The sequence below is a fragment of the Anticarsia gemmatalis genome, chromosome 23 (genome assembly GCF_050436995.1).
Source record: "Anticarsia gemmatalis isolate Benzon Research Colony breed Stoneville strain chromosome 23, ilAntGemm2 primary, whole genome shotgun sequence".
NCBI classification, from domain to species: domain Eukaryota; kingdom Metazoa; phylum Arthropoda; class Insecta; order Lepidoptera; family Erebidae; genus Anticarsia; species Anticarsia gemmatalis.
In genome coordinates, this window is record NC_134767.1 from 363,111 (window position 1) to 385,383 (window position 22,273).

Below are 22,273 nucleotides of genomic sequence, written 5' to 3' on the forward strand. Positions count from 1 at the left end.
TATTCTTATCATAGTTTGTGCCTGACCATGGGGAGTGAAAGGTAAGTACGATATAATATTATTATTATAATAAAAAAGTACTCACTAATGTCCCACTGTGGGGCAAGGGTCTCCTCCTGTATTGATGGAGGGGTTACGCCTTTAGTCCACAACGCTGTCTAAGTGCGAGTTGGGGACTTTGCATACCGGCTGAGGCGACCAGTTTGATTAAAACCAACCAACTGTGCAGGACTTTGTAGTGTGCAAGTTTGTGCCAATACATAGGTACACTCTCTATTCCATTACTCTCATAGGCTGGTGAGACGAATAACCGACACGATCAGTGAGGAGTATTATGCACTCTTCGAGGTACGGAGCTTTACAATTACACGTTACTTACTCCGGGCGATCATTGAGAATTTTGTTTACAAAAATTATGGACAACTTTTTGGCTCGACCCGGAATTCAAACCTGAGACCTCTGCGCGGCAGTCGCATACACTACCGACTGCGCAATAGACAAAGTTAAAGAATGCCATCTAAGGCATTAACAAAATGTCGTCCATTAAATGTGGCCATAAGGGCTTTAAACTGACAGGTTGTAGGTGTTTTTTTTATATCTCTATAATTTTTTTTTTATAAAAAATTATAAAACATTACATAACATTATCGACATTATTCCCATCATCCTCGTGAGCATTGAACTTAGTAATTACTCAAACATAAGTAATTTGAGTAATTACTTATTTTTGAGTATTAGTACGCAATAGTTTTAAAGTCATAGAACTCAAATTCTAGGTCACAATCAGATCACAACAAGTACATATATTTGTTTCTTATCGCGGATAACATATTCTTATCTTCAAGATAATATACACAGAACAGTTACATACTCCTTGCTTTGTGCTGCGCTAGTGTTTTACTAAAAAGATAAATTAATACAACAATTTTAACTATTTTAAAACAATTGCATACAAAATGGGGATAAACGAGTAATTTGTGTTTGATTAAAGTTGTAAGTGACGGGAAAATTGATAATTTGTGAATAGATCTTGTGAATACTGATGATAAAAACGGTGATTTTAGTAGTTTGTTAAAGTGTGTATAAAAGTGTTATATTATGGTGACATACAGATTGTGAGATAAACCTAATCTTACGCTTTAAAGAACCAAAATTGACGGCTAAAAATAGGTCAAGCTTAATAAATCCGTTTACAAAAAACACTGTCGTTAAAAAAGTAATTCCCAATGCTTGTAATTTGAAAAACCAAAACATAAAGACACTTTAAATAACAAACAAGAAGAACAAAGAAAAATAAAACATAAAAAAAGACCTAAAGATGAACTACGATCATTCAGAAGCACCTCGCCGTGGTTCCCGAAGTCGGGCCCTAGAGCGATCCCTGAGCTACTCCGAAGCCATAGGCAACAACTCCGGTCGATCGTCCATAGAAATACCAAACATCGTCCACACAGATGTCTACTTCAACGAAGAACTAAAAAAACAATACAGGATCTCACAAACATACGTTGAAGGAAAAGAAATAGCATTTCCATCAGTCGTAACAAATGTTGATACAAAGAATTTTCTACAAGTCCCTACTATATATGATTCGCAGGAATCGTCCCATTATTCTAGTGAAGATGAACATATAGATGAAGGGATTATTATGACTATAGATGTGGAAGATGCGAAGACTTCGGATGATACGAGGCATGTATCTGATGCGTCAACTCGTGTGATGGCTAGTTCGAGCACGAATGATCATATATATGATAGAATTGAGACGGTGACTGAAGACAGTGTGATTGATGAGAGAGAGACTATTGCACCGCCGGGGTATTCTACGCCTTATAGTAGACGAAGGAAACGTAGTACTCATAGGTTAGTATTTTTAGACACTTTTGAAAATGATTGTTCTTGTGGCAGTCGGTGTTAGCGACTGCTAATCACAAGGTCTCGAGTTTGATTTCGGGTTAGGCAGAGTAGTTGAAGTCGAATTCTCAATCGTGGCACCACGAAATTTACAAAAATTACATACCCAGTGTAAAATAGTTCGTCACTAATAACATGGGACCAACAATACTATAGTACTGGTGAATAATATTTTCGTTAATAGATTCTTATAGCACACGTTTTAAATAATTTTGTATTTAGTACGTTACTGGACTTAAAAACTAGAAATTTAACTTTACGTTTGCTTGGATAGACTAAGAGTAAACATATCTAATTAGCTAATATTTGTCGCAAACGGAAATTGACTAAAGCAGTTCTCGCCTTAAAATACCAAACTATTTTTATCTCTGTACTATGGCGTATTGGTTAAGATGATTACCACTTAACCATTAAACACAGAATGCGTGGGTTTGATTCCCATTGCCTCAGATGTAATAGTCGTTTCTTGACTTATTGCCTGAGTATAACGTTTAAGCGCAAGAATGAATATTTATTTATTTAAAGAAATCCGTCTTATTTGGACAGTTATTTAAGTAATTCGTCATTACAACCCTGATTCATTCGACAGATGATAAAAATATCAAAGAATTTACGATAAGATACCAATAATATACACAATGATTGTGTCAAAGAAAAAAATATTGGTGATTCTATGAAATACGCTTAGATAATTCCTAGAAATGTTCAACATAGTAAATATTTTTCGCGTTCACGTAAATGTCAGTCCAATTTTTTTTAACTAAGAGCAAGCTACTATACGTCGTATAAATACATCGTTGATAAAAGTGGTCGTCTCTTTGCACGCCAATTGTTTTACTCTTGTCTTCGATTGCCATAATTCTCTATTCACTAGTTTTAAAGTTTCAATGCCCTGCCAAAATGCAGCATGTTAATACCTATCTTGCAACACCCATATCACGTAGTAGCAACTATTTATAATTTTACTATGAAATGAAAAATCCTAGATTTGCTACTGAGAGTGTGGCAATACCGCCCAATATCGTAAATAAATTTGTTTCAGACGCAGGCACGGCAGACCGATTCGCTCCAGACGCGTGGTGTTAAAGAACGGAGAAGAGAACGTGCCAGTCCGCAGTAACATACCGGCCAAGTCTATCAAGTATGCCAGGGATATTGTCAACACTGTTGTAAGTTTTATTAGTGTTCAACTAAATTGCTGTCGTACTGAAGGGCCTACCACGCTGCCACCAAGTGTGTGAGAAAGTAGACGAATTTAAATCCCGTCAAAAATATTATTAAGAAACTAGCTGACCCGGCAAACGTTATTTTGCCATATAAGTTTTTTTTTATGAGTGAACAACCCTTATCGCTTAGGGGTATGAAAAATAGATGTTGGCCGATTCTCAGACCTACTGAATACGCATATAACATTTTGTAAAAATCTGTAAAGCCGTTTCGAAAGGGGCACGGTAACTCACATTGTGACATGGAAATTTTATATAAAAGATATAGACTCGCGGTTTTCCACCAATTCATTAATGTCCAAAAGCCTTTGATTATAAATAAATGATTAAAGAATTAAGAGTAAAGAAAAGTATTAATAACTAATGACAAATGACCTTCTACAATTCTGAAATTAACATAACTTAAAAATTTATATTAAAAAGAATCTCCTCATCAGGGAGGTAGAGTTCCGCTCGCATAATTCCTTCGTTTTTATGTCCCATAAAAAGCTTACCCGTTAAATATTTTTCTCCAGTAATGTCTCTATTAGAATTTCTTGTTTGTCTCTGAAACTATTTATTTTTTTTTATTCAAGAGGTTTTTGTTCTATTGCTTATATCATTATTTGTAACTTCCAGATCAACAGCAAATGGCGCTTCATCCTCCTCATGATGGTGGTGGCCCACTTCGTGTTCTGGTTCGTGTTCGCGGCCATCTGGCTGGCGGTCGCCTCGTCATACCAGGATGACATAGGTGACGGGAAGGAGCACTGTGTGACAGGGACGCAAAGCTTTGCTGGACTGCTCATGATGTCAGTGGAAACACAGGTAAGTGACGAGCAGAGAAAAAAATAGCTGTATTGCTTCTACGGTTTATAAGCAAATAAAGACAAGACGTTCTTTTAAGGCATTGAGGCAATAGAGACGCCCATAGCCAGTTGCTCTCATCGGTTGGTAAACGATCTGTGGGTTAAGCAACCATTGTGGCATTTGAGCTGGGCGTCTCCGTGTTTCGGAGGGCACGTAAAAAGTCGGTCCCGGTTGTTGTCTACTAAGATAACAGTCCTAAAGCCATGTCAAAGGCCTTTCGGGCGGCCTAAACAACTTTGGCACTAGGTTGACCACTAACAACTAAACTAAACAAACAAAGGCGGGTTTGCGAAGTCCCCAATCTACGCTTGGCCAATGCGGTGAAGTCAAGGCTTAACCACTCTCTCGTTTGGTAGAAGACGCTTGCTTAGCTGTGAACAAGGTTAAAAAAAAACAAGAAAACTTTCTTATAAAGTTGCACTTTTAGGATTTTGTGAAAGTCGTTGCAGCGTTGCTGTAAGGCAATCCTTTGACTTCAAAAACACTAAACCCTGACAGTCGGAAACAATGATTGAACAGCTTAGTTTGGTGCCAGCCTAAAGTTTAATGAATGATTTTAGATGACAATCGGCTACGGTGTGAGATATCCCAACGAGGAGTGTCCTGAAGCTATCATCATCATGGTGTTTGAGGTAAATTATTCTTATTTGTTCATTACCAATGCGTATAAAGTTCTTATTCGTTATTTCAGCTCAAATCTCTTGCAAATCAAAAAGTCTGTAATCAGCCCTAAATTTTATCAAATTCGGTTCAGCTGTTGAGTCGTGACTGCGAGACAGATAGATAATGACCGGCACTTTCACATTTATGATGAAACACATAGTATTCATTATCCCTATACTAAAATAAACTTCCTGCAAATAAAACTGTACTGACATTTTACAGTATCACCTCAAAGTGTAAAATACAGTTTAAAATAAACCTCAAAAACACACAGGCTGCTGAAAAATCCCTGAATATCCCACAATGTGTGACAAAGAGGAACTTTGTGAGCTAACTTGATTACCCGCATGCGAGAACAATATGACACGCGAGTGAAACTTTCACAAAGGATTTGTTCCTGTTTAATTTTCAACCACCCTGTAGATATAGTGGTTCTAAAAGGGGTGCCGTTTTAAATAGGATTCTGCTTACTATCTGGTTTTGTTTTACTATTGGTCGAAATTTCAAAGTTTATGAGGATAATCTTTCATGCAAAAACTACGGGATGATTTTTAAAAGTTGTTACTTGACAAAACGAATTATTACTTTTCCGGGAAATCCTTCCGGTAGGCACAAAGTTACGGACTTTGTTGGAACCAATTCTACAATAAAGCTGTTTATTTTTAATCTTGATCATCAAGCATCATTTTTTTGTTAAACTTTGAAGAATGGTATATTTTTATATTTGGACTTCTTCTATAATTATTTAAATTATTGTTGTGTTTCAGATCGTAGCAGGCACAGCACTTTCTGGTGGTCTTTCAAGTTTGCTGTTCACGAAACTCATCAGACCAAATCGGCACGTGTCCTCAGTAGGTTTCAGTAAGAAAGCTACGGTAAGTATATCAACAGAACTTAGCAATATTTGCTCGTATAGATCGCATCAAGTGGCATTCCTTAACGACAAAGGCCCCCCATGGCCTATGCCACAACACTCATTGCAACGACACAATGAGAAATGTACGTCACTTATCTAATACGTATCTTGTGGCTTGTACTTGTGAATCTTCGTTAGAGCTATGCATCAATGTAAAGCAATGTTGTGACTTCACCTTATGGGAATAAGAGTCCGAATGTGCGGGCTTCGAATCCTCAACACACAAGGTTATTACGTTGATGTTGCAGGTATGTCGACGGGACGGTGAGCTGTGCTTGCAGTTCAGAGTGTGGGATCTTATGAACGTGCACTTGATTGGGAGCACCATTACAGCTTATATGCTGAAACCTATCAGGTGAACCAAAAAGAAAAACATGTCGTATGAAATTCAGCCACCAGATGAATGAAGAGATAAATTAAAGACGAAATTGAGTTTTCTTGAATCAAAGTTAGCTACCCAAAAACTTGTGTGAGATGCCACAAGTACTAATATATTAAAATAGTTCAATAGTTTCTGTTTATATTTTGAAAACCCTACTCTTGCTTGCACAAATAATAATTAATGTTGTTCATATTTTGTCGTACTAATATGGCACTAATGCCAATTAGACCGTAAAAACTAGAGATTTGTGATTTACACCAATATTGTTTCCATATTATCTATATCTATACTTTAATATTATAAAGCTGAAGAGTTTGTTTGTTTGTTTGTTTGAACGCGCTAATCTCGGGAACTACTGGTCCGATTTGAAAAATTCTTTCAGTGTTAGATAGCCCATTTATCGAGGAAGGCTATAGGCTATATATCATCACGCTACGATCAATAGGAGCAGAGTACCAGTGAAAAATGTTACAAAAACGGGGAAAATTATGATTCTCTTATGTGACGCAAGCGAAGTTGCGCGGGTCAGCTAGTGTTTTAATAAGACAAGGAGTTCTAAAAACCATTGGTGCCCTGAGTAGTTTAAAACTGTACCAAAATTGTCTTCATATTTATGCTTGTCTTCTTCCAGAACGATAGAAGGTGAGCAAGTACAGAATTACATCCACCAACTGGAGCTGAAAGAGGCGAGAGCGTTCTTGCTGTGGCCCATCACCGTGGTGCACGTTATTGACGCCAACAGCCCGCTCTACGACCTGTCTGCACAAGACATGATGGACTATAGGTAAGTGACGGTATAACGATACGACCTATGATATCCATACTAATACTTTTTGACTTTGTGTCCGTTGTTTGTATGTTTGTAAAGATCCCCGCGACACAAAAGCAAATTCTTAGTGCCAAAAAATGTTGTAATAAAAATGTAGACTAAAGTTTGTAAGTAATTCTGTTTGCCCGTCTGTTACGCTTTCGCGGCTCAACCGCTTAAGCCATGTCGATGAAATACAGTTGAGTTAAAGACTCGGGATCTTAAAAAAGTTGCGATATGCATTTGAAGATGGGGTATGTTTTCCTACATTTTATGTCACTCAACATCGTTGTTGCTTATTTAAGAATTGACTTTGTCACTTAAGAACGAATTTGTACCGCATGGATCATTGTTCTATCGTCGCGTCGTTTGGTCGAAGTTCGAATTAAATTCCAGCCAAGCAATAAGGTGCTTGTGTAAGGATTATATTTTCATTCCTTCCTACTTGTATGATTTCAGGTTCGAAATAGTAGTATGTCTGACGGGAGCTTCAAAGAACATGGGCACCACTACTCAGAGCAGAACGTCCTATTTATCCAAGGAAATTATCTGGGGATACAGATTCAAGAATGTTGTTCAGTAAGTACATGGCTATAGCCTTCTATAAATTCTTATCTTATTTTAAGCCCTTTTTATTCTGAAACCGTGACTAGCAAAGGAACTCTAGTATAGTATTATGTGAATATTTGGTAAGATAACTTTAATAATCTTTGTTGTGTGTTTGAATCCTACTAATGACACATGTTAACGATTTGCGTGCAAGTCCTCGGAACATCCCGATTAATAACAAGTAGAGAAATATGCGTAGTTAGCATACCTGAGTAATTTGTACACACGACAATGTACCCAAAAGTGTTAGTTAAAGTTCGCCAGTTTTACAATCGCAGCAGGTTTTAGGCATTTCTATGATTTTCACCAAAAACACCAAAGTTTAATTCTGTCAAAATAATAGCGCCATAGTCGTTTATATAAATGAATATAAAAACACTACTTTCAAAGAAACTCTAAATGTCTACATGACTAACAAGAGACACTTTTTTCAGTTACAGCAAAAAAGACGAAGCCTACAAAATCGACGTAGAAAACCTAGACACGGTCGAACAAGTGGATACTCCGCTCTGCAGCGCCAGCTACCTGAAGGAACTTGAAGAAGAGATCAAAACTTCCACCAACATATTGTCTTCTCCCAACATGTCTGTCTCCCCCACCGACATGAGCCTGCAAGAAGACTCCTCTACGCTGTCCAAGTTCGACTCGCTTCCTTCTTCCCCCACGCTGAACAGAAATGGCACGCAAAGAAGTTTCGGGTGGAACTTTAAACGGTTTTATCCTGAGAGGTATTTGACTAAGGAGTTGAAGGAATAGTATATTGCATTAATTAGATATTAAATTTAACAATATTTTTGTACATCTGGACTGTCCATTTGAGGCATTGCATAGCTGCTATCACTGTTTTCGGTTGAAGTGCCATCCGGGAAATAATTGTGTGATGAGTACGAGTATCAGTATCGTTTTAAACATTTTTAGTCAACGACTACTAAATAAGTAACTGAGTACGGATAATTGTGTTAAAACTTTTGAACTATATCTGAACTCAATTTCATTTCATTTAAGTAAGTATTTTTGACGCAAGAGGACGTTGTAATGCGCAAATCATTTTAATTCACCACTCTGGATATGTGATGGTTAGTTTATCAGAAGGAAATCTGACAAATATTTCGATACATTTGCTGTTACTTCGTTTATCAATACACATTTAATTATCTATTAGTCATGAAACTGGCCTGAAACTTAATTCAAATACTTCTTCAAATTGATAAATGGTTTAGTATACGATCATAAAATCGTATGTTTATTGCTTTGTTATAAAGAAAAACTAATTAAATTGCATTTATTTATAGTTTAAGTAATCGTTAATTAGTAAGTAAATCGAATACGATACAAACATAGCAAATTGCTCAATAGTATTTTATCAGTTGGTTTTTAAATAGAATTAAAAAAATGTTTGCAAAGCTTTCAGGAAATAGAAGTAAAACATAAATATAGAAATTTAAGTTAATGTATTGTAAAATACTAAGCATAAATTATTAGTTATTATATTATTAATGTAAGGAAGTAAATAAGAAATAAAATTTTATAAACAAAAAAATGTTATGTGAGAATACCTAGCTGTTTTATTTTTCAAAATATTTAACAACGATTTGAAAGCCACTATGCTGTACATAGTTTTTTCCCTTAGATAATAGTAATTAACATGCTACATTAAAGCAGCAATGTAATGAATAGTGACCATCAGTTTGATGTTCACTTGCTGTCAACTGAGATACGTGATAAGCTTGCTGATTTGAGTAAAATTTAGATCAGGGTGATGGATATCAGGTAAGTCTTTTCTTATCGTATGCTTAGTGGTCATCCTAGTGTCAAAGTTATTCAAGCCGCCCGAAAGACCTTTGACATGGCTTAACGTCTGTTATCTTAGTTGACCACAACCGGGACGGACTTTTTACGTGCCCTCCAAAGCACGGAGACGCCCAGTTCAAATACCACTATGCGGTCACCCATCTATGGAATGACCGCGCCAAAGTTTGCTTAACCCACCGATCGTTTACCGACCGGTGAGCGCAACTAGCTATGGGCACCTTCAGGTAAGACAAAGGCTACTTTATTCCCGTGGACGTGACTACGTAAATATATGAGAAGCTTACTGCGAAGTCCAACAAATTCAAGAAAATAAACATAAAATCTATACTAAAATTATAAAGCTGAAGAGTATGTTTGTTTGATTGTTTGTTTGTTTGTTTACGCGCTAATCTCAGGAACTACTGGTCCGATTTGAAAAATTTCAGTATTAGATAGACCACTCATCGAGGAAGGCTTTAGGCTATATAACATCACGCTACGGCCACTAGGAGCGGAGTAGCAACGAAGAATGCTACAAAAACGGGGAAAAATTTCACCAATTCTCTCTTATTGGACGCAAGCGAAGTTGCGCGGGTCAGCTAGTTTCTTATAAATGGTAAGTTTTTTAACCAACTCATCCAAACATAATAACAAACACGACTTTCATACAAACAGCTCATAAATAAATTATTTGTGTTAAAACAACACCAGATGTGGGGTCAATGACCGGCGCCTAGTTCACTATTTATAATTATTAGCAAATATTTAACATATGTAGATAATTAAAAAAAGCTCTCACACGATCAAGTAATAAATAATAAAGTATCAAGTAATAATTCTATGATTTCAGTATCGTTGATCGCTGAAAATTATTTTTTTGTGAGCATACACACGTGTTTGCTGTTTCACGCAAAACTGCTAAACCGATTTTGATAAAACTACTCCGTCGTTACAAAGATCATTATCGGTGATGTCTTTCAAAAAGCTCAGGTGCGAAGTACTCGTAACCGGCGGTCCAGTATGACAAAGTGTATGGATATAAAAATGAGGCAAGGGAAGTTTGTTAGGATCGCACCAAGTGGCGTTCTTTGGTCTCTGCCTACCCCTATGGGAAAAAGGCGTGACTTTAAGTATCTATGTAGTCAGTTGTTTTGCCCTAAAAAGGGACAAACAAAGTAAGTAAGAAAAGTATCTAGACCAGAAGCATTAATCTCAATAAAATATGATAATATCTTTTAATGTATTGTACATAAAAACCTCGGCAAATTGCAACATAAATTGAACTTTTATAACCTTTTTAATAAGTCGTAATTAATAGTTTCAATCATGAGATCATTTAGCAATCATAACAACTATTATTAATTGTAATACTACTGGGGTAATTCCGGGAAAACAAGTTGTGAGCAGATGTGGCAAATTTGTCCCGGAATATATTTCTATAGTCTGATAGTCCGTAGCTTAGTAAACAACAGAGGTTACTGAGGTTAAGCTACGCTTGCTGAGGTCGTTCTATGGATGGGTGATCATCTCATACATTTTCCTTCGTGTTTGAGAGTTAGTGAGTTCCACCGTGTTTCGGAAGGCACTTTGAATTGTGGGTACCGACTGTCATTTTCAAAAATCTTTGATAGTCGTTACAGTAGTCAGAAGCTTGAAAATCTGACAACCAGTCTTAACGAATGTTATTGTGTTATAATCTAGGTTCTTGGGTTGTGGGACGCGGAGTATCCGATTGGAGGTACCGCGTCCTGGCCACCTTATGGTGACCGCGGAAGGAACACCGTCAGGTTTTTAGTCGGTATGCCCAATTTAATGCCGGAACGCCTAGCCGGCGGGAGAGCCCGACAGACCCCCGCTTCCTCCCTGGAGCGGGACATGCAGTAATGCATTTTACTAACGCAAAAAATAAAGGGACTTGGGTTGTGGAGGTCCCATAGGCAGTCGCTCTATGTAAAACACTGATATCCATAGTGAGAACGGATTTTTTTTTTAAGATGGCGAGCACGCAAAAGTTTGACCTAGAGGTTGTTAAATAAAATAACAGTCATCCCATGTCAAAGGACTTCGAGCGGCTTGGACAACTTTAAGACCAGGTTGACCACTAACCAAAGCATACGACGGAGACGCTCAGTTCAAATACCTACCACTAAGCGGTCACACGTTTATGGAATGTAGGGATGCTAGACTAAGTTAACTTTTAACCATAGCATAGCACGGAAATGCTCAGTTCGAATAACACGGTCACCCATCCACTTAGCATCCGCTTCAATGACACTTAACTTACTGATCGTTTTACCGACTGAGGAGCGCAACTGGCTCCGTGCGCCTTAAAATACAATTATTCATGCTATATCTCGGAAAATCACAATAGGAATAATTCCGTTGTTTGTGTTGTTATGTGTGAAGTATTACTAATTGTTATATCATTTGAACACAGATGAAACATTGTATTATTGTTTACAACTAGAAACTGTCACAGAGTACTGAATGCAGTATACCAATGTGGTTACCACGCTAAAACTACATCAGTCGTGTGTTTGATTCCTGATCTATTAATTTCTGTACTGTACTTTTTTTAAGCCTCTTTAAGAGGGATAAAATTAGGTTTATTATATTTTCCCTAATACCCCTAATACAAACTATTGTTTTCATAAAAAAACTAGCTACTGTCCACGACTTCGTCCGCGTAAAAATATTTTTCAAGGTCTCTTCTTCTTATCGTATGGTTAGTGGTCAACCTAGTGTCAAAGTTGTTCAAGCCGCCCGAAGGCCTTTGACGTGGCTTAACGACTGTTATCTTAACTGACAACTACCGGGACCGACCTTTTACGTGCCTTCCGAAGCACGGAGACGCCCAGCTCAAATACCACTATGCGGTCACCCATCTATAGAATGACCGTGCCAACGATTGCTTCACCCACAGATCGTTGTCAGACCGGTGAGCACAACTGGCTATGGGCGCCTAAAGGTTATTAGTATAGTACTTAAATGTCATATTTCAATCCAGGTTACAAACTATCTGTAATTGTGAATTAGTGATTGTGTGAAAGAGTAACAAACATACAAATTTTCGCATTTACAGTATGGGTTGAAATGGCTTTTAATAACACCATCAAAGTATGTCAAACTAGTTTAAGGTAGTAATTAATATTTAAATCAGATATCCTAAATATCTATTACACCGTTAAAAACCCATAGCAACACGTGGATAATCTGTAGGTCACGCAAATATTTGTCTCAAACGGGAATTGAGCCCATGACCCCTCGCGTGCTCGTTAACACTAATGACTTTTGTTAATGATGGTTGTAGTTGTTTATGAGATAGTTCTAGCTAAATTACAGATGTTTTTTCTTTCTGTACGAATATATTTTATTCTTCAATGACATAAAAAATTATATCAGATATGTCTTACTATAGATTTGACGTTTAAGATTTATATTTAAGCAAGGCCCAAGTTTCATCCGAATATACTAAGCATTCTTTTTCGAATTGAGGAATAAACATATTAACCCAAAATTAATACTTATTTTGATCAATCGTGTTAATAAGCTCTGGTCTTAAGAATGAAGTTTACGAATAAAATGTTAAACAAAGAACCTTCAAAGAGTTAACTATAACCATATTAAAAACTTAATGGTTGCATCTTAGTTCGAACCCATTTCACCGATATCTTAGCTTAGCTTTTTTGTTACACATAGTAAAAATAAAGACATAACATAATTAACATACTGTATTAAACTACACTATGTCTAACGTCTCAATTACTCGCTTTAATTCCAGCTAATTGGAACCACCACGAAACAAATGCAATCAAAACAATCTTTATCACCTTATTATAAGGCACATAATCCCTTAACAAGAGTATTTTAAATTTTGGTAACACTTATCATCGGTAGTTTAAAAACCAGTTATTATTGACCCCTGTAAGTAAGCTAATGTACGGAAATGCTGATAAGTGTATCAGAAATGTACTGGGTTGTAGGTATCAAGTTATGTAGGTCGTTTCGTAACAGTGGTTTGTTGGGCAATTTTGTGGTTCAGGATATGTGTTTTATCAATATGTTTGGTTTAAAAAGGGCTTTAGTTCGTTAGTTGTTTGTTTCAATATTCTTATTTATTTTATCTTACTGATATCAAACTCATTTTTAAACGTTGACTGTCCCACTGCTGGGCACGGGTGTCCTCATGAACTAGGGTTATAAGAAATTGTATGCCTAATGCCTAATAGTATGAACAATCCCCAGACCAGACCGCAACCAGCGTGGTGGACTCAAGGCCAAACCACTCTCTCATTTTCAAGAAGAGATTTTTGCCCATCAGGGTTTCGAAATGGGTTAAAACAAATATAGCAGATTCGAAATTTGGATTATGGGGTCCTCCTTAACATTTGGCATTTACTTATATTAGTTTATAACATGGATTAACACATATCTACGATACTTTTTACCCGGAGAAATCTTTTCAGGCTAGGAAATTGGTTACTTTATAAAAAATAATATTAAATAATTCAAAAATACGCTCTTTTTCTATCTTTAAATTAACCTTAACTAAACCTTCAAAGACTAATTACTTCCATAATAAAATAATATAACAATAAAATAAGGATAAAACCATAACAAATAAAAATTTATGAAACTAAAAAAAGATAATATTAATTAAATATAATCCATTGTGTCAATAGAGAACAGTGAAATGCAATAAATATATAAAAGTTTTATTATTTAGGAAGTTAAGACTGCTTCCTTATCGTAATTAGTTTATAACGATTATAATTATAATTACAATTAGCACGGTAGTTTTACTGTTGCCTAAAGCATAAAGTTGCTAGCCAAGAGTTTTTTAGTATGGACTACCTATTTCTAGAACGGACCGAAAGAGATAATTTGCCACCACCTTTGGCATAGTTAATGACAGTCACGCGGTTCAGTCTCTTAAAGTTAAGTTATGCTTGCCAAGGTTGTTCTGAGGATGGCTGACCATATTACGCCACGTTTCGGAAAGCACGTTAAATTGTGGGTCTCAGAAGTGGTTATCGAAAGTTCCGACGGTCGTTAAGCACTAGTCAGAAGTTTGAAAGTCTGACATCCCGTCCGATTGCAGGGTATTGAGGGTATCGGGGAATAACGGTAACCTAGGTAACGTTTTGCACAATAATTTTCGCAATATATATAAAAAAAGTATCTTACCTAACAGGAAAACTGTAGCAGTATTTAATTATTTTATTAATACAGTAAGCGTAGTCTCAATTTCCCAACTAATAAACTTTTATATGCATTTACAATTGCATTTCACTGTTGACACAATGGATTATTTTTTGTTGTAAATCTTTTTTTTTCATGTTTATTTTTTTATTATAACAGTGATTTGCTTTCTTTGAAGGTTGAGAGAAGGTTAAACTTCAAATAGATATATCTTAAATCTATCTATAATATAAAATTAATCGCTAAATGTGTTCTACGCGCCAAACTCAAGAACGGCTGAACCAATTTCACTATTATTTTTTTTTATAATATTCTTAGAAGGACGAGGATGGATCCTTCGATTATCGACTACATACATATACGACGATAGATTATATTTTAATGTGGACAAATATTATTAAATTAAAGAATCCACCGTCAGGCGATATCCGTTAGCGGCAGATACAGATTTGTTTTTGCAGAATAAAATCATTTTTCTAGAATAATTTAGTTACATCATGACAACATTTTTTTTGGAAACTTTATTTACCACAATACTACGTGTTACTACATATTTATGAGTTGTAAAATATCAAAATATTTTTATAACTGTGACTCAATTTGGTTTTATAAAAACTACTTCGACAATTTGAGACCAAATGTTATATTAATCTGATTTCACGCCTCGGAACGTTTCCAAAAACACTAGTTAAGTTAGAATCAAAGAGATAGAATGAGGTTCTGTATAATCCATATTATAGAACAACGTCATTCACTGCATTTGACGGTTTTCACACATAAAATCTACCTACTCTTGTATAATTTTCGTGAAGTTTTCACTGTTATACGGAAAGGTTAGTAAGGCATGCTTGAGTTTTTAATGGATGACTGATTTTGTGGCTGAAGTATGTTGACAATTGTTGAAGATGTCAAAAAGGTAAAGCGGTACGATTCTCTAATATCAGGTAGAACCACGGGGTAGAACTAATGTAATAAAGGTAACGGAATTAGAGTTGTCAATGATTGCCTAATAAAATGTTTCAGTCTATTATAATTATAATTTTTTTTTCAATAACGCAACAAAATCAACGCAGCGAGAGCATTTTTGGTGAATCTTTTCACGTACAAGTAAAAAAAATATCTGGTGCACTAAAATACACAATTTAACAAATTGCGTAAATATGACAATGTCAAAAAAAATTGTCCCCTTGCACTTTCAACTGTACTCATGTAATTTAATAAGTAAAGTTTTAGAAATTTTATTTCAGTTTGTATTTTGTGCACCTCAATTTGCCAGTGTACCCCAAAACCACGTACTTCCGCATCACAACTGTCCGTTTAACGTTTATTGTATAGCGAGTCGAATGTTATTGATGTTTGTCTCGAGCGCTTTGTGCTGCCCGCCTCACGACTCACAGCTGACATATACGCTGTGGCATGTCCAGACTTGTTCAATACTGTACAAAAGGACACTTTTTTTCTTTATAACCTACTGAAAAAGAACTAGCCGAAAATGTTTTAGCATTTGTCTGGTAAACGATCAGCGGGTTAAGCGACCTTTGGCGTGGTCATTCCATAGATGGGTGACCGCATAGTGGTATTTGAGCTGGGCGTCTCCGTGTTTCAGGGGGCACGTAAAAAGTCGGTCCCGGTGGTTGTCAATTAAGATAAAAGTCGTTAAGCCACGACAGAGGCCTTCAAGCGGCTTGAACAACTTTGACACTAGGTTGACCACTAACCATACGATCAGTAGTAGTAACATTCGTCTCCCACGTTTAGTGAAGGGTTCAATCCCAAAGTAATATTCTTTATCAATTTATTCTGTCCCTAAAGTAACACACCAATATCTTTTCAAATCTATACGTGAGGAATAGTCAGTTATTATTAATTCTAACTCCAATAATTATCTTTTCACTCGATGCGTATTTCTCTGTATAAAACGAACGATTTCGAGAGCTTCGTCATTAAAAATGCTTATCTCAAGCCATTTATCGGGAAAGTTAACCAACTCCAGGCTACTATTCAGAAAACTCTAATGGAAATTACAAAATAGTTGATTCTCTGACTAGGAGTTGAGGCCAGGAGATCGTGATCAGCAGTCGCAAATACTACTCCAAATGCAACAGAGAAAATAGAGTCATAAATATAACCAAGTGGTATAAGTTGACATCTCCCACGCAAGTGGTCGCAGGTTCGAACCCGAGGCAACACACCAATGACTTTTCAAAGTTATGTGTGTATTAGAAATAATTATTATCGCATGCTCCAACGGTGAAGGAAAACATCGTGAGGAAACCTTGCACGCCTAAAAATTTGTTTAAAACATTTATTAAGGGCATGCAAAGTCCCCAACCCGCACTTGGCCAGCGTGGTGGACTCAAGGCCTAACCCTTCCCTCATTACGGGAGGAGACCCTTTCCCAGCAGTGGGACATTAATGGGTTGGATTTATTATTTTTATTTTAAATATATCCAGGTAATAATATATTAGAGTTATGTAATTCGTTAGCTAGCTCGAGCTAGAAAATAAATAAACACATCAACGTTAAAATGTAATCTATCTCACAGCTGTATTAGATAAACACAAGCTGTATTACCTCTGTTTGACAGACAAATAAATATTAGAATAACGGCCGTCAAGGCCATGAGCTCTCTACAAAATATTTTACTCCACAATACATCCTATATCTATCTTACGCTTTCACAGCAATCACTGAACAGATTTTCAGATTTTATATGATTAGATCTACAGGGTATTGTTGAATTCGTCCACATTTTCTCGCCGCGTGTATCTGTTTGTTGGCGATATACTCAAAATCTAACGGATTTTCATGCGGCTTTCACTATTGTATATTAGTGTATAAGGTTGTAATTCATCGAAACGTCGTCGGTTATTCGTGAAGCAAGGTAGCGTAACTTATAAAATATTCAACGCGAATAAGACCCCTTTGGCATGTTAGTATTATAGAAAGGAGATTCTCTAGGAAGGTATTGTGTAACGTAATTTTATAACTCAGCCAAAGTCGTGGCGGGCCGCTAGTATAGTGGATTCATAATTTCAAATCCTTATTAACCCATCAGACAGCTCCAGGCGTGATTGAACGATACATAAAAGTGCTGACACACGGACACACACTAAACGTGTAATATTAAATTATTACAGCATATTATTATTGTTATTTGTCTTATAATCACGTAAACACGTGGACTTTATTGTACGAAGTAATTTGGCCAAAAACGTGATGTATTCGAACACGCATGTCCATAGTACAGTCAGAGATCTTTGGAAAACTGTGATGAAAAACATCGTGGGAAAATCTTACTTGCCTGATAAGTTTTTCAGTGACTGATCTATCTGACTGATTTCGGCCATGGTAACTACTTCGACTCCTGATTTTAGTTTAACCTATCGTATGTAGACAAACCAGTCACAATTTATGAAATCACTAGAAGCCGCCCGCGACTTCGTCCGCGTGGAACCCCTTCCCGTGTAAATCCCAATCCCTCGGGAACTCCGGTATAAAAAGTAGCCTATGTGGGTCTTCAGCTACCAGTATACCAAATTTCATCGTAATCGGTTCAGTAGTATTTGCGTGAGTAACAAACATACATACATACATTCTCACAAACTTTCGAATTTATAATATTAATAGGATAGTAGGATTCAACGTATGGTTAGTTGTCAATCTAGTATCAGTTTTCAAGTCACCCCTTTGGGTGACTTGAAAACTTAGAAGAAGAAGAAGCCCTTTGGCTTTGACATCGCATAACAAACTGTTATCTAAATTGACAAGAACTGGGATCGACTTACGCGCCCTTCGAAGCAAGAAGACATGCGTGTAACAAATACCATTCGTTCACCCATCTAAATAATGGCCGCGATTAGTTTCCTTAACCTACTGATGGTTTACCGACCCGTAAGCAACTGCTGACATGAAAGTCTTACACAACTAAACATTTCATTGAATAAAATGAGTAATGTATTGTAGTTAGTAATAAACTGAATCGACAAAAAGTATCGGAGCCGGGATGTGAGACAACCGATCAGTGTAATCAATGAGTCACTGTGACTCGTTTTATAGTACCGTGTTATAGTATAGTATAGTCCGTGAACTAAGCTCTCGGAATGACAGTTTGATTTCGAAGTACGACTTTTGACATTTTGATATGAGATACATACTTAAGTGCGTGTTAAAGACATTACATGAATAATTGTCTTTTTTTACTGTGTCTATGTGGCGAGGTCGGCCCACCAGGCAGAGCTCTCGGGTTCGAACCCAGCGGAAGTCAACAATTTTTGTTGGTTTTTGTGTCTATACATTACTGGCTGCCTAGAGTAAGGAAGTTCAGGTTTTGGACCTGCATGTCCCATAAGGCACGTAAAACTGACCTGTCAATAATCCGTTCCACCGGACCATGAAAGTAACTGCATATAGATTGAATTGAGTATACTGAGCACACACTTGAACGCTTTAAAATAAACTCTAGCACCGTTTAAAAAAACTGTGAATCATCTAATGACTACTTCAAAAAGGGCTCATGTGACATTACAAAACCAGGACATATGCCCTTTTTGAAACTTCATATTTAAAAGTATATCGATATAATATCACTGCGCCATACACTACGTATATCTATTAGTTTCCGCGCTGACATTGCTGACGTGTAATTAGTTCAGCCTTGCGACGTTCTCGTATTATACTATATAACATCATTCTACTAGTATTATGTGTGTTATGTGTTCAAGTAAATGAATCATATCTATTTGTAAACAATAGTTGTTGCATTGTGAAGTGAACGGATATCTTTGTGCCATATGTTTGTCCTACGAGTAATATACAAGCGGAAGAGGTTGTATGGGTAAATGTATGTACGTTTGATCCTCTTTTACAATTCTTCTTTCACCTAAAAACTGCTGAATGGATATTGAAATTGAAATTTACACACATATTCTATAACCTGTATTATATTTTTAATAACCCGTTACTGTCTCACTGCTGTGCAAAGCTCTCCCGAACGAGGGAGAGGTTAGGTCTAGAGTCCACCACGCTAGACAAGTGGGGGTTGAGGGCTTATAATATAAAGCATAGTTTTCCCACTAAAAAGGATTTAACGCAGATAAATCCGAGCGTAGAAACTAGCTTACTAAAGCCATATTTTATACTTAATCACCATAACAAAGTATTGATTAGCTTTACATACATTAATTAACTTTAACCATTTTAAACTTTGGGAAATTGCCGCGGCAACTTTTTTTTCGCAAGTTTAAAAAGATACTCTCGTGCTGATCCCACTAAAAATTGTCTTAAAAAACGAACTCACTGTACGGCGAAAGTTGACCATGATAACCACTGCGCCAAACTTTCAGTTAGTGACTCTTTCATGGCAATAACAAATAAGTCATAATATATTATCTACATATTATAAAGAGGAACTATCTCGATGATACAGCATTTACGTTAATTTAATTATTGTTTGATAAAGCTCAGACATTTTATAACAGTTTTTGTGTTAAACTTTATACAAATAAAGTGACAGAAGTAACGGAAATAGATATTTTTATACAACCTATGAATGTACCTCTTTTAGAAAGTCTGTAACTAGTTAAAAATACATTCTTCCTTTAAAAGCATCTTTCGGCAAAAGATTTTTTTAAATGTTTTCAGTGGCTCTGTAAATTATCCCCAACAAACAAATTGTAAATTTTCTCGTTCCCTCTATGCAACAGTAGTACATATTAGATAATACATCAAAGTTGCAAGGACCGTAGCAGGTAGCGTTCAGTAGATCGCTTCTTTACTACTATCGACTACCGACAACCGGCTAGCTATCGAGAAATTTTACACAAAAATCTGTTTAGCGCCTCTACCGGGCTCCCTAAAAACTATATTGGCAGTACATTTTAAATGACAAACTCTTGAGAATCGCCAGATTGAGTAGATAATTGAGTTACTGGTCCCTATGCCTACCCCTAAGGGAAAAAGTATTTTTGTTTAAAAATATGCATGTATAGGAAATCCCTGTTATGAACCATGACCTCTCGATCTGTCGAGTTTTAGTGACAGTTTCAATCACAAAATAAGAACCCCAGTCTATCGTTATTCCAATATTTATTTTTAAGTAAAAAAGCGCAAATATTCTTATTTTTCTAGTTCAGTCGTAAACAAACGTTTCAACACAAAGGTATTTATCAGACTAGACCTAGACTGGCCTAGATCAACAATACCTAGTACTATTTACTTCCTAATCCAGGGGCTCTCAACATTTTCAAAACAAAACGACATACTTTGTATATTGTTATGAGACTGATCGATCCAGACTCAAGGGTCTAAAGAAATTACAATATGAATTAACTTTATTCGAGGTACTGTTCGCTCATATTAACTACACTTTTGCCGATCCTGTAATTATTTTGCACCGTCAGAAAAAAATATTCCAGATTTACATACATCCATACATACATATAATCACGTCGATTTAAGATTATTTTGATTTTATATGAGATTTAATTTGGTAAAATTTCAACTCAGTGCCTAAACGTCTAAATAACGAAAACATTTTACCAATAAAATCATATCCGATGCAAGAATAAGAGCAACAACATAACAATTTTAAATTAATATTAGCGTGTAGAGTTAGCGAACAATAACTTTTTTCTGTTCATAGGTTGAGAGCCGCTGTCCAAACCAGTGAAAGTGACAAACAACATTGAATTTTATGGTTATATACTTGTGTTATGTCCTACAGGCTTTACTCGCGGCTTTGCTTTAGTCGAAAGCCTTATTTGCAAGGTTCACAGTTTGGTATAGCCACTTTGGCTATAGTATGGCTATAAGTAATTCTGAAATTATTTACTTTATAAGTTAGTTAAATCGTGCATGAAAAGGCTCTCTACTAAGTTGTTGTCTATACCTAGGTTGGACAGTATGCAACATATTTCTACAATAGGCAAAGACATAATATACCTGACAGATCATAATATCTTTGCTGTCCTGCAAAAAAGGGGTGGGGAGGTTCTTTATAACAAGTGTATTAGAGTGGCGCTCTTTGATCTCTATCTGTTTGTATTTGAAAAATAGCGTGATGTTATGTATGTATGTAGTACAGACAATAAACTTCTAGGCTGATTCCAAAGGTAAAATAGAAATAAGGTTAAAATTAAGCATTCGTCCCTCGAAATAAAAAGGGAAGATGCAGATATGAATCCTTGGAAATAAACACACTGACTGTTCCCGTGGCTTCACTTTTTTTCATCTTTCCAGGCTTTCTATCTGTTTGCTATAACTTTAAATCTACTGAATCAAATGTCATGCAATCTTTACAAAAGTAAAAATATTATTTAGGCAGGTATTAGTTAATTACTTGTTGCGTTGAACCCGATGTAACTCGAGTAAAGTCAGGACAAATTAGAAATAAGAAATTATCACTTTCATAAAAATAACCTATTTTATGAGACCCTATAAACGTTTTAATAATACCCTTTTTGATACCCAATAAATACATTTATATCAAAAACAGTTCAAGATCTTTTTGTAGATTTCGCAGAAAAACAGACAAACAGTCTCGTTTCATATTAGTTAGTATTTATATTCAAAATGAATACCTTATGCGAGACACGTTCGATTCTAGAAAACAATAAGATGCGTGTCTTTGGTTCGTGTCAACTTTTTTTTTAAAGTATTGTTCTATACAAATGACTATCTATGGTGGCATCATATGGACATTGTTTCGTCTACCTTGTGGATACGTAAAATGATGGTAAGTGATGTTAGTTAAGTTAGTTAAGCAGCCGGATTTTGTGTCGAGAGGTCGTGGGTTCATTACCGGCGTAAACTTCAAATACAGATTTTTGTTATTAAGACTTTAAAATAAATTATCATTTTATTACGATCGAAACGTGGTCAAATCATAAATGTATACAATGCTATCAATGTA

The 22,273-nt window shown here is 36.1% G+C and overlaps 1 protein-coding gene across 1 annotated transcript; it reads left to right on the forward strand.

Moving 5' to 3' along the window:
• Positions 1-879: 879 nt before the first annotated feature.
• Positions 880-8,912, forward strand: LOC142983239 (G protein-activated inward rectifier potassium channel 3-like). The gene is made up of 9 exons (XM_076130150.1): positions 880-1,863; positions 2,957-3,083; positions 3,759-3,947; positions 4,550-4,621; positions 5,420-5,527; positions 5,817-5,923; positions 6,582-6,734; positions 7,218-7,337; positions 7,802-8,912. The coding sequence occupies exons 1-9, from the start codon at positions 1,319-1,321 to the stop codon at positions 8,121-8,123; spliced, it is 1,743 nt and encodes a 580-aa protein (XP_075986265.1). The 5' UTR covers positions 880-1,318; the 3' UTR covers positions 8,124-8,912.
• Positions 8,913-22,273: the final 13,361 nt, after the last annotated feature.